Raw genomic sequence first — 11,786 nt, 5'->3', positions numbered from 1 at the left:
GAAAGTCTGTATCTATTAATAAAGGACAGATTTCTTATAATTGGTCACTGCCTGAAAGAAATGCAGACAAGAGGTGTTGGGAAAATGCCATTGTTCTTGCTACCATGGGCATTTAAGACTCCTGTCCACAAGAGCAAATTGGTGACTCAAGACCTTTAGTCCCCTCTTTTCTCTGTGTTAGCATGTCTGAGGGTGAAGGGAATTGTGACATTTGTCCAGCTGTGCCCAATACTCAAGCATTCAACAGAAAGAGCAATCACATTGGTGGAATTCAGTACTGGGGGAATTCTGTGTGCTGGGAGGGAGGCCACCAATTCATCTCATATACATTATTTCTCCAGGAAACACAGCATAATTGAGGACAATTTTCCACCATGAATTGCATCATTAGCTAACACAGGGAAAGTGAAATGCTGTTAACTTTTCTTTTTCTTCTAGAAAGCTGATGAGCTGAAGAAAATAGAAATGAAAAGTTTAATGCCATATTTTTTTCTTTTGCCACGGATATATGTTGAAAATCAGAATCAAAACACTTTTACACGGTAATAGAAATCCCACATTTTAATACATTGCCATGCACATAAGGACTCAAATAATGCCGAATACAAAATAGTCAAATATACAAAATGATAAAGCCGGTTTTCAAGCCTGATAGAGATCATGCTCACGAATACGAGTGGGCAGAAATCTGTACAGTTTTATTTTTATTTTTTATCAATTTAAAAAGAATCATGCCCCTTCCCAGTCTTCATGAAGAAAACCCAAAATAGAAAGAAATATTCTAAGAAAATATAAAGGAGACCCAAAGGGAATTGGCAAGTTGGTAGCTGCTCAAGATATGTAAGTCAGTGGCTCAAAATTGTGGTGCACAATGATTCTTGTGTTTAGAGGAGAAATGTTTCTAAACATCTGGTACCGTGGAGCCCAGGAAGGTGGACTTCCAACGGGAAAGGCACTCTTGTTTATGCCACATAACTTCATGTGTTTTTCTAACTCTGGGCCTGGAATACTTTCTGGAGTGAAAAAGAAAAGAGAAGAAACAAGTGAACAAAAGAAAAGGAAGAAAAAAGCAGAGCAATTGTGGGTAATAGATAAGGGAAATTCCTATTTAATGAACCAGTCTTGGGAGACCAACACAATTAAGACCGCTGTGTTCACTGTGCACTTAAGGAAGCTATAATGTCTACAGTCTCCATAGACTACTATGTTATGAAATGTGCTTTTTAGACACGCTGGTCAAAGAATGAACCAGTCTTTTTTTTTTTTTCCCTAATCTGATCTTCCCTCAGACTTTGTTATTTTGGGGGAGAGTTATTTTTCTTCTTTTCATTTTTGTGGTGCTGGAGGTTGAACATGGGTCCTTACATATGTTAGGCAGACATTCCATCATGGAACTACACCCTCCGCCCCCTCAGAGTCTGCAGAGCGCATTGCTGCTCTGTTTAATCTATATCAAATGATTTTTTTTCTTATTTCTTTTCTAGAACAAATACTAACATGCAATAGCACTTGATCAAGGAAGTCTGCCTTGCCTATGTAATTCTTGATGCCCCCAGCTTGGGAACTGCACATGCTCTGTGGCCTTGTTCAGGCTGAAGGTTGGGAATCTTTGCCTGTACTCATCTCTGGGTAGGTCACTGTTCTCTGAACCTTGGAGAGGGGGAGGGGAGATAAGTGGATGCTGCCACTGAAAGCTCTGGAGAACATCTCCTGTATCTCAGAAAAAGCATGTGTGTGTGTGTGTGTGTGTGTGTGTGTGTGTGTGTGTGTATCTGTGTGCATGTCTCTGTGTGTGTCTATGTGTGTTTGTGTGTGAGTCTGTGTGTCCAACCATTTGTGTGTATGTGTGTTCACACACATATGTAAAATACCATGTATTACTTTCTCATATTTCCTTTTCTTCTTTTAATCTCAGAGTGGAGGCTTGGTAATAATAGTTTTTGAAGAAAAAAAAAACCTCAAAAATGAGGAACAGTATCATTAACAAAGCCCATAACCCAGTTTGCCATGACAATTATTCATAAATATGTGGTATGGGACAACTTTACCCATTAGCCCCTTCTAGTCTTCAAACAACCCTGTCTGCTGAGGGACACAGAGCATCCCAGAAAGATTAAGGCCCAAAGCCCCCAGAAATTGCTGTTATACCACCATTCTTGAATCCCGAACAGTTTCTTTCCCTTTATCAGTGAAGCGCCAATCTCTTACAAAGTCCTAAGAATAACGTAAGTATATAAACTACAACAGATCGATAGTTTCTTTTCTCAGGTGCTTTTTACTGCTAATCTGTAATTTTGTTACAATATTGATCTTTTCTAAAATTTCGTGTAAAGCTATTTAACTTAGTGCCTAATAACATTAAACAGTTGGATTAACTAGAACTACAGTCGTGTGGTTTAGTGGTGCAAGAGCTGTAGTCGAATTAGTTTCAGAACATTTGCTCTGCCTTGGCTTCTCGGCAGACAGGCTTCTGCTCTCATCACCACTGAGATGGACAGTGCAAATGAAGGGACCCGGTCTTACTCAGTTCTCTGCAACGTGAGCGTCTTCTACTAGCCAATCCCCAGCGTCCTGCAGCATGGCATTTTTAGGACAATGCTTTCGGCTGGGAGACGAAGGGGGTGAACGATGCAGAGCCCCACCATTGCCCAGTGTGAGTGCAAGCACAAGTATGGGGTCAACACCCTTCCAGAAGCTAAGACTTCTGTTGCTGGTGATCTGAGGTAGGAGTGGGCTAAGCATGAAAAAGATGGCCCTGGGGATGTGACTCATGAGTAGAACCCTTGGCTTAGCATGCCAGAGGCCCTGGATTCAATTCCCAGCACTGTTAAAAAACAAACAATAATAACAACAAAAAACCAAAAACAAAACAAAAAAACCCCAGACAAACAAGGATGAAAACAAGGTTCTAGCAATTTGAACATAAATAGCCATCAGCAACTAACACGACCTTCAAGGTTTCTGTCAGTAACCAGGGGTCTTTTCAATTGATTAATTTATCAAGACAGGATCTCATGCAGTCCAGATTAGTCTCAAAATTGTGATGCAGTCCAGGATGACCTTGAACTCTTGGTCCTCCCTTGCCTCTTTCTCTCCAGTGGTGGCATGACAGGCATGCACTGCTCTACCTGGTTTAGGTGGTGTTAGGGATCCAACTTAGGCCTTTGTGCATGCTACCAAATTAATAACACTACCAAATTAATAATATCTCCAGCTCCACCAAAGGCCTTTTGAGAACTGGCACATGCTTCACTTCTGCAGCTGATATGTGAGGAAACACATGCTTATCTTGAGTTAACTGCATGGGATCCAGACAGGGAATTGCCCAAAACCTCCTGAGTCTGTGGTCAGCTCCCAATGTGGTTGGCTTTGATTTAACAATCTTCAAACCCGTAACAACACTGAAATTCCAAGCCCTAGTTTTGTATTTAAGTTTGAACATGGAGTATAGCTAGTGTACTTAAAAGGTCTTTATGGTCCTTGTGCTGTTTTAGAAGTTGTGGTCACTTCTCAGGAGATGCCAGCAGAGCATGCTCCGTTTGTAAGTGGGATAGAAACAACCTCTAAAGTGCCCAAGGTATTGAATTGGAGGCAAAATTAGTTTCTCCTTCCCAGGTGAAATAATGATCTACTATAATAAGAATTCTTGCTATAGAGTTTTGTTTCAGCGTGGAGTATTTTAATATATTTTTGTAGAACTTGAGATGGTGTGGTAGTGATTAAATGAAACATCACAAAACAGATTTGTGTGTTCTTTCAAAACACTTAACACTGGAATTCTACATTTGATAACTATGTCTATACTAATATGGAAAGAACTGTGTGATTCAATTATTTATTTCCTTTGATCCAAATGATTGAATTCTAAAAGGTTGTGAACATGGCGGCAGGTAACCAGCACTCTCCAGTGTTTCAGTTAGTTACTCTAGGCATGAGTACCTCCTAGTTGGGTGAAGTTTCTTTCTTTCTTTCTTCTTTTGGTTTTTCAAGACAGGGAGTTTCTCTGTGTAGCTCTGGCTGTCCCAGAACTTGCTCTGTAGACCAGGCTGGCCTCAAATTCAGAGATCCACCTGCTTCTGCCTCCTGATGCTAGGATTAAAGGCATGTGTCACCATTGCCCAGCTCAATACATTTCTTAGCATTTCAGCAGAGCTGATATGCCAACACCAGACACTTTGGGCAGAAAGGTCCAGTTCTAAGATCCGTTTTATGGTACTGGAAATTTCTGGGGTTTGGAAAACAGCAATAAAACAACTGATTGACACAAATCCCCCAAACCATTAGCTCCAAAATTTGAAAATGTTATGTGATTGGAAGGAATGTCAAAAGACCAACAACGTTTGTTTGGTATCATTCTGTCTGTTGGCTTTGTGAATCAGCAAGAGTCCTGTCACCAGTGACTTTTAAATGGCAGCCAGTATAGATTGTTGTTGTCTTTAATGCTTGAAATAAGTATGAAAGGGGGTTCAGATGGGAGAATTCTTTGGTGCTTATGGTTCTTAAGTAGCCTTATATGGTAAATGAAACAGTTTTATAAAACCTTGAGTGACCAGGTTTCACTACTCCATAGAAGTCATTGCTTTGTCATTTGATGTGAAGCAGAGGACCAGAGCTGGTCCATGCCTGATGGTCTTTCTCTTTTTCATTTCGGCACCTAAATTTCATGGGGTACATTTTAGAGTTTAGATAGAAACAGCTCTTGTCCCTTCCTACTTCCTCATCCAGGATTGTGCCTCTGAAACTGAAGTGATGGACAGAAGGCATCACCATGGATATTGACCCTGTAGCCACCTTCACAAAGGCACACTTAGTCTTTTATTTTTTTCACCTCACTCATAGCTTTCCAAGTCTATTCTGTATTCCAGGTAACAGACATCATCAGAGGAACATAACTGAATCAGTCTTCATTTACCTTTAAGCCCCCAGTTCTGTCTATTGATAAAACAGAGTTCACAGTACCATGCTCTGGCTCTAGGATTAGACCCGGATCTAAGGAGATTGAGTTGGAGGCTTGCTTGTCTTTGAAATAGAGTCCTCAGCTCTGCTCAACTAGATATGTTTCCCGGCCTGCCCTCCTCTATAATCCCGCTGGCTTTGTTCGAATGATCACCACTGACCAGTGACTTTCTGGAGATGAAAATGGGGGTCCCACTGCTGCTTGGGCTGCATCAAGGTCAAGCTTAAGGCTCAATTTTTTAGTCAGGAAGGGGAAAAAACTGGTGAGGGCTCTGTGGTTCTATTTGAGTTCTTTATAGAATACTTGAAATATATCTATAGCACTATGCGAAAGAAAGAGGTGAGAAGAAAGAAAAAAATCACACACACATAAAATAAAGCAAAAAGTGGGATGGAGGGGGTTGGAGAAGATGGGATGAATAACAACAGCCTTTAAAGAATAAAGGAATTTTTGTCACTTTCAGAGATTTGATTTTTAAGTCTATGGCAACTTTAAGTCTAGTTGTCAAGTAGCAAAATTACTCTAAAGAAGATGGAAGAAAACATTGAAAAGAATGAAGCTGCTAATGTGTGGGGGAGAGGTTTGGATTAAAAAAACATCTTAGGGGTGCCTTGAAAACTTTACTTCCTTGAGACTTTTATTTTTGCTATCCAAAACTAATTACGTGACATTTGCAGACAAAGAAAACATTTAGGGTGTGTGAGGTGGATCCATTAGAGGTTCTCATCCTTAGTTTATATTCACAGTCATCCTTCATCTTCCCTCTCCCCATTGAGTGTTAAAAATGGCACGTTCTCCTCAGTACTGAGGATTGTATGCCTCTGTTTGGGCAGCTGCAGAATGACTCTGGAGAGAACCTGGCATCTTTACCCGTATTGTGGAGGTAGAAATTGAAATACTGGGTATACATGTCACGGAGCAAGCACAGGGATTTGAAGGTGAGCCACGTCCCATAAAGAAAGTTGATGGGGTCCCTATCCGTCCTAGGCAAGTTTCAAGCTACTGGCACGAATTGCTTTCGACCCCAGCAGAACCATGGTGCTCTGCATACTTAAACTTGATTTTGGATGTGAACCGAGCTATTCCCCTCAGCACCCTGGAGAATCTGATAATTATTCATTTCAGTTCATTCCCAAGAGTGCTTTTCCTGCATAAGTGTGAGTGTCAGCCTTTTAGTAAAAAGGGTAGTCCAGGTTTAAGAAAAAGGAAAAATTAAAGCCTCAATCATTAGATATTAAAACATTTATCCCTTAGCTCCCCATATCTCCTGTCCTACAAAACATAACCCACCACAGATATGCCTGGGTTTCTGGAAGATAAAATTGCACACCCAACTCCCCACCCCAAACACACACAACAGAGCAAGAAGTAACCATGGGGCAATCTCACAGAGGGTCACCACACAAGGTAGCCGAAGGCTGTGAATGAAATCATTTCTCCATTTTTTTTTCTGGTTTTGCTTGTGCATGCACAGATGTCATGCCACCATGTTTCCAAACCTATAACTGTTTCAAACAGAGGCTGACAGTTTGGAAAACAGTACGGGCTCATATGCAAATATGTGGGTTGTGCCAGACATTAAGGCATTTTTAAGAGACACCATTTTCAACTGGGCTCTTTCAGGGCCTTCATTTTCCATTTTTCCATTTTCATCTTTAACCATTATCTTTCCATAATGTTACAGTATTCCTGTGACTCAAAAAAAAGAGGCAACTTTAAAAAAAAGTCATTCAGATTGTTTTGCAAAAGCCAAAACGACAATAGTCCATGATCATTTAGTGGACATCTGTCCTAGAATGGGCATCTAGTTCTCCAAGGGTTTTAGCAGGAATATCACGGATTACACCAGTTTATTCTCAGCTACAATATCCCAGCACCTGACAGGGTTTATAGGATTCATTAGAACCAATTCAGGGTCTTTAGGAGTAGTTATAGAATTGGCATTTCAGAGAATTGAGCATAGTGATAAACAGTAGTATCTACAGGAAGGATGGAAATAGACCAGGGTGGGCATCGAGGATAGCAACTGGGAGCTGCTGTGGGAAGCTTGGATCAACTTAGCTGGCTGTCTAGCAAGGTTCTGTATGTGTTCCCAAGCTGCTCACTCATTCAGAAATGGGATCTGCCTGCTGTCTGTCATGAACATTTTCCTTTGTTTCTCTGGTAAGGTGAGGGTGGGTGGGTGGGTGTGGATATCTCAATTCAGTTTGTACTGTGGGAAGAGAGTAGTGTTGAAGAGAAAAAAAAACCCATTCAATGGAAGCAGTAGGAGTGTGCCTTATATACTAGAGTTGACCCAATACAGTTCTTGGCACATGGCGGTCCTTTTACAGATGCTTGCTGAATGAAAAGAAAGAATGAGGGAATGCATAGACCCTGCTTCTAGAACTAAGGCAAAAGGATGGGTCATAGAGCAGGGGTATTGGCAGCCTGGGTTTGGATTACCAATTTCAGCTTTTTAGATAATTATGATCTGTGGTGATCTGTGAAAAGTCCAGACTTCATGTTAGCTCTCATTACTCTGAGTTCCTATCAGGAGGTCCCTTTCTAGTCCACATCTGACAGGAGCCATCCTGTGGAGAGATATCCTGTTTGTATCACATTCGGGGCTCTCCACTTCCTGAGACTTCAAGCGGAGACAGAGAATGAGTGTTGGGAGACAATGTAAAATGTCTGGCTTGCTTTCTCTGGACGGGTACCAGAAGTTGTTACCTCTATTTTAAATATTAGTCTCTGATGCCTATTGGTCTCAGGTTAGGTTAGTGAGTGCTCATAACACACTTTGCTGAGGTTTGATCCAGCCAAGGTTCAATTTCCAGGGAAAAGATGCTAATGTATCATAAGGGGGCAATCAATATCAATGAACAGTTCTCCAGTGTTCAGGTAAGCAACCACTGACTGGACAGGTTTCCCAGGGCTGTGCTTTGTTGTTAGACAGAATTTAAAAAAGTCATATATACATCCAGGTAGTATTAAAGGGGAAGAGTAAGTTCTATGCTGAGGAAGAAACCTAGTGTGGGCTGAATGCTTTACTTCTCTAGGCACACAGTGGGGGTCATTTGATGCTTCTCTCCAGAACTGTGATTTAAACTTGACCTCTGGAAGTTTTCCTAAGGGCAGAAGTGGGACCACTAAGGAAGGTTGCATTCTGCTGCCCTTGGCATCAACCCACCATGGTCTTTGTGTTTGGAAGATCTCCTATATAGAAGAGTATGTATGCATCGGCCAAAGAGAAGTAGGCTGTACAGAGTGTCATGATGTCATGTGTCAAGTTGTGCCTGGGTACAATGAACCAAGACTTGCAATAGTTCAGTCCCCAGGCTTGCTAACTTCTACTTCCCTTTGTGCTCTAAGTAATCTGGTTATCCAGTAAAGTGTCAGCAAGTGAAATCTAACAGTATTGTGGCCATATTTACACTGATGAACCACAGACAAGTGGGAGGACACTAGGAGTGGACTTTGTCTTGGACAGTCTGAGCCAGAAATAAGACAAGATTTATAAAGAAAAGAGAAGACGTTTGTTTTCCTACGTGTATCAAATGTGCTATTTCATCTCAGTGTAGTGTTCTCATATAAAGTGCGTTAGCATTCGACAGAACACCTTTGGACATGGTAACTAACACAATATCAAGACACGTTTACATTCCTACCAGGGTATAATATTGTGAACCCTTCCACTGAGACTGCAGAACGCCTGTATTTTTTTTCTAAAACATCATGCCATCTGCACACTTAATGAAATAATCCAGTAGTTGCCATGCTAAAACAGGACGTCTAGTGAAGGGCACAGACAGAGCCCAAGGGGGGAACTTGAGTTATGCACAGTGATGAAAACTGGAAGCAATTTTCCAGCTAATGGTCTGCCAATGACCACTTGGAACGAGTTGGCACTGTATGTTATGCACCTCATTTGAAAATCCCCTGCAAACCAAGATGTTTTTCCTCCCAAACTTCATAATCTTGACCGAATAGGCATTTTCTCAGTTAATCCAGCGACTCTGTCAGTGCTCCAAGGATCTCTTCTGGCAGTGCCATGAGTAAGTCTTTCTCTGGGGAACAGGCCATGCTCATGCCCACTGGCAGGACAGCAGCTTGCAAGGCTGACATGTTTATGGAGAACCCTCCGCTGAGGCTGCAAGAAAGGGAAAAAAAAGGGGGGAAGGGAAACATGGTTAATGACTTTCTTTATAGTCCCACATACCAACATGTAACAATTATCTTATTTAAACAAACCTTAACACCCTTAGGTCAAAGAGAAAGGGCTAGCCAAGATGAGGGTTACTCAACTCAGGGTGGATTAGTGGTGGCTTGTCCTGAAAGATCCTTGCACCAGTTGGCAAAACACAGAAGATGCCCATTTCAAGAGCCAGGCCACATTACCTGGAATGGGGGGCAAAACTGGGTCTTTGGACCTGGCCTTCAGCCCCTTGACAGGGGTGCAGGCTGGGAATCCATCTCATTTTTCTAGAGCTGCGTGCATGTACCAGCTTGGAGGCACGATGAGTCTGGAAATGGCACAAAACATTGTGTGTGTGTGTGTGTGTGTGTGTGTGTGTGTGTGTGTGTGTACACGATTTCATTCATTAGGGATTCTTGAATAAAGTCAAGAAAGAAATATTAGAAGCCATATGATTAAGAGCTCCCAAGTTTGCACATTGAAAACTGAGTGAGTTTGGGGCAAGAAAGAAAAAGTCATTCAAATCTGACTAGAGGTTAGAACTATTTGAAATGTAGTCCTGCCTTGGACTTTGGGAATTCTGGAATAGATATATTTTCCTTGTTTTAACTTTCTAATTTTCCCATTATTTTATTTGGCTACTCCACACATAGTTCTCTACACACAGGTCCTCAATAATTCATATTATGAGTATAAATGAATGCTTTTTCTGAGAATTCAACATTAGTTTTATTTAATATACATAAAATTATTGAGTAACAGCAGGAGTTATTGATGGAAAAGAAGTATTGCTAGGCTTTTGAGTCCAAGTGGCTTTACAAACTACAAGAAGATACACAATTTGTAAGAAAGTGTTTGATTAAAACAAAAGGTCTTGTAAGTATATTAAATGTCAAATAGTAACACACACTTCTGATAAGGTTGTTATGTGAGCAGAATGTTAATATGTTGCTCATGGCATTGTAAACTGGAAAAATAACATCCATTTATTTAACAATCATTAAAAATTTATATTCCTTGATCTAGGGATCCCATTCCTATGAGTGGACCCAAAGGAAAAATATGAAAAATAAAAGAAGCTGTGTGCAAAAATCTGTAACCTAGAGGTTATTTATCCTACAGAAAAAATTGGAAATAAGTCCATTGTTGAAAATTTAAGTTAAGCAAATTATAGTACATTAATAAGATGGATGATTAAGTGACCATTAAAATAATGCTAACTTTGATGATTATATAGCAATAGGATAAACAGTTATGATACTATAATACACAACATAATATATGCATAAACAAACAGTAAGTGAAAAATAACTAGTGTTAGTGTTATTGTTGAAATACTTTGCAAAACAGTAAGAAAAATTAGGCTCACTATGTGCACACCCCAAACAATGATTCACTAATGTGTCATGGTAGTTGACATTCACTAGTACTATTTGGAAAAACAATACTTCATACTTTCACACAGAGATGACACTCCTCTGTCATTGAAAGGAGAAGAAAGAGAGACTAATGTGGGGAAAAACATCCAGGTCAACCTATAAGGAAGCCATACAGCCCTGAAGCACAGCATAGATTTCATGCAGACTGACACAGCAGAGCACAATATTCTTGAGGCTGTTGTTAACAATCAGATCTGAGAGATGTATGTCCTTGGGAAAAAGCCAACAAAATAAAATTCAAACAGGAATAATGATAGTTAAAGACTGAGCCCTGCTGAGTTACTGGACTTACACCTTTGTGTGGAAATTGCAGTAAAGTGTATCATACAAATACCTGTGTTGTCTACTTGGGTTTCTAAGAGCTCATGGAGGGCAGATGAGTGTGTGGCAGGCAGATATCTGTGAGTTCAAGGCCAACTTGGTCTAACAATCAGGTACCAGGACAGCCAGGGCTACACAGAGAAGCCGTGTCTCAAAAAAAACAAAACAAAACAAAATGAAAAAAAACAAAAACAAAAACAAAAACGAACAAAAAAACTTTAATCTTAGTTTTTTTTTTATCACATATGCTCAATGACAGGCTTTTCTGTCATCATTATAGATTTTTTTTTAAAAATGCAATGATTTATTTTGTCTGTGTATGTATGTATATGGGCATGCACATGCCACCATCAATGTTTGGAGGTCAGAAGATACCTTGAGGTAACCAGAGGTTCTCACCTTCTGCCATGTAGGACCTGTGGATAGAGCTCAGGTTGTTAGGCTTGGGTGCACATGCCCATAACCCACTCAGCCATCTCTCTGGCTCTCACTAGAGATTTTTGTTATCATGCCCAGAAGTCATAGTTCAAAACCTACATAAAGGAAGCTGGGGTGGTGGCTCAGTGAATCTTTATATACTTGCCACTTAAGCAAAAGGGCCTGAGTACCGGAGTTCAGACCCCAGAACTCACATAGGGCTGGGTTCTTTGCCAGGCATGGTGATTCATTTTTTTAATCCCAATGCTCAGGCAACAGAAGCAGGTAGGTCTCCATGAGTTCGAGGCCAATCTGGTCAGTCTATAAAGCCAACTCCAGGCTAGCCAGAGTTGCACAGTGAGATTCTATTTCAAAAAACGATGTCATTGATATTCTCTGCTGAGTAGTACTCCATGGTGTATATGTACCACATTTTCTTAATTTATTCTTCAGTTGAGGGGCATCTAGGTTGCTT

General features: G+C 40.6%; 1 protein-coding gene across 4 annotated transcripts in view; it reads right to left on the bottom strand.

The window, feature by feature from the left end:
* Nucleotides 1-546: 546 nt before the first annotated feature.
* Samd12 (sterile alpha motif domain containing 12) overlaps nt 547-11,786 on the bottom strand; it is a 435,192-nt gene continuing 423,952 nt past the window's right edge. For all 4 annotated transcript variants that reach the window (XR_013046324.1, XM_042264520.2, XM_006982393.4 and 1 more), the window contains one exon: nt 547-9,089. Coding sequence is in view for 2 of the 4 variants with exons in the window: in XM_006982393.4 (XP_006982455.1) it covers nt 9,067-9,089 (23 nt within the window). In the remaining 2 variants the exon portion in view is untranslated. The remainder of the gene's footprint in view (nt 9,090-11,786) is intronic.

This window comes from Peromyscus maniculatus, chromosome 20 (genome assembly GCF_049852395.1).
Source record: "Peromyscus maniculatus bairdii isolate BWxNUB_F1_BW_parent chromosome 20, HU_Pman_BW_mat_3.1, whole genome shotgun sequence".
In the NCBI taxonomy this organism is placed as follows: domain Eukaryota; kingdom Metazoa; phylum Chordata; class Mammalia; order Rodentia; family Cricetidae; genus Peromyscus; species Peromyscus maniculatus.
This window is presented reverse-complemented; position numbering and strand designations above follow the sequence as displayed.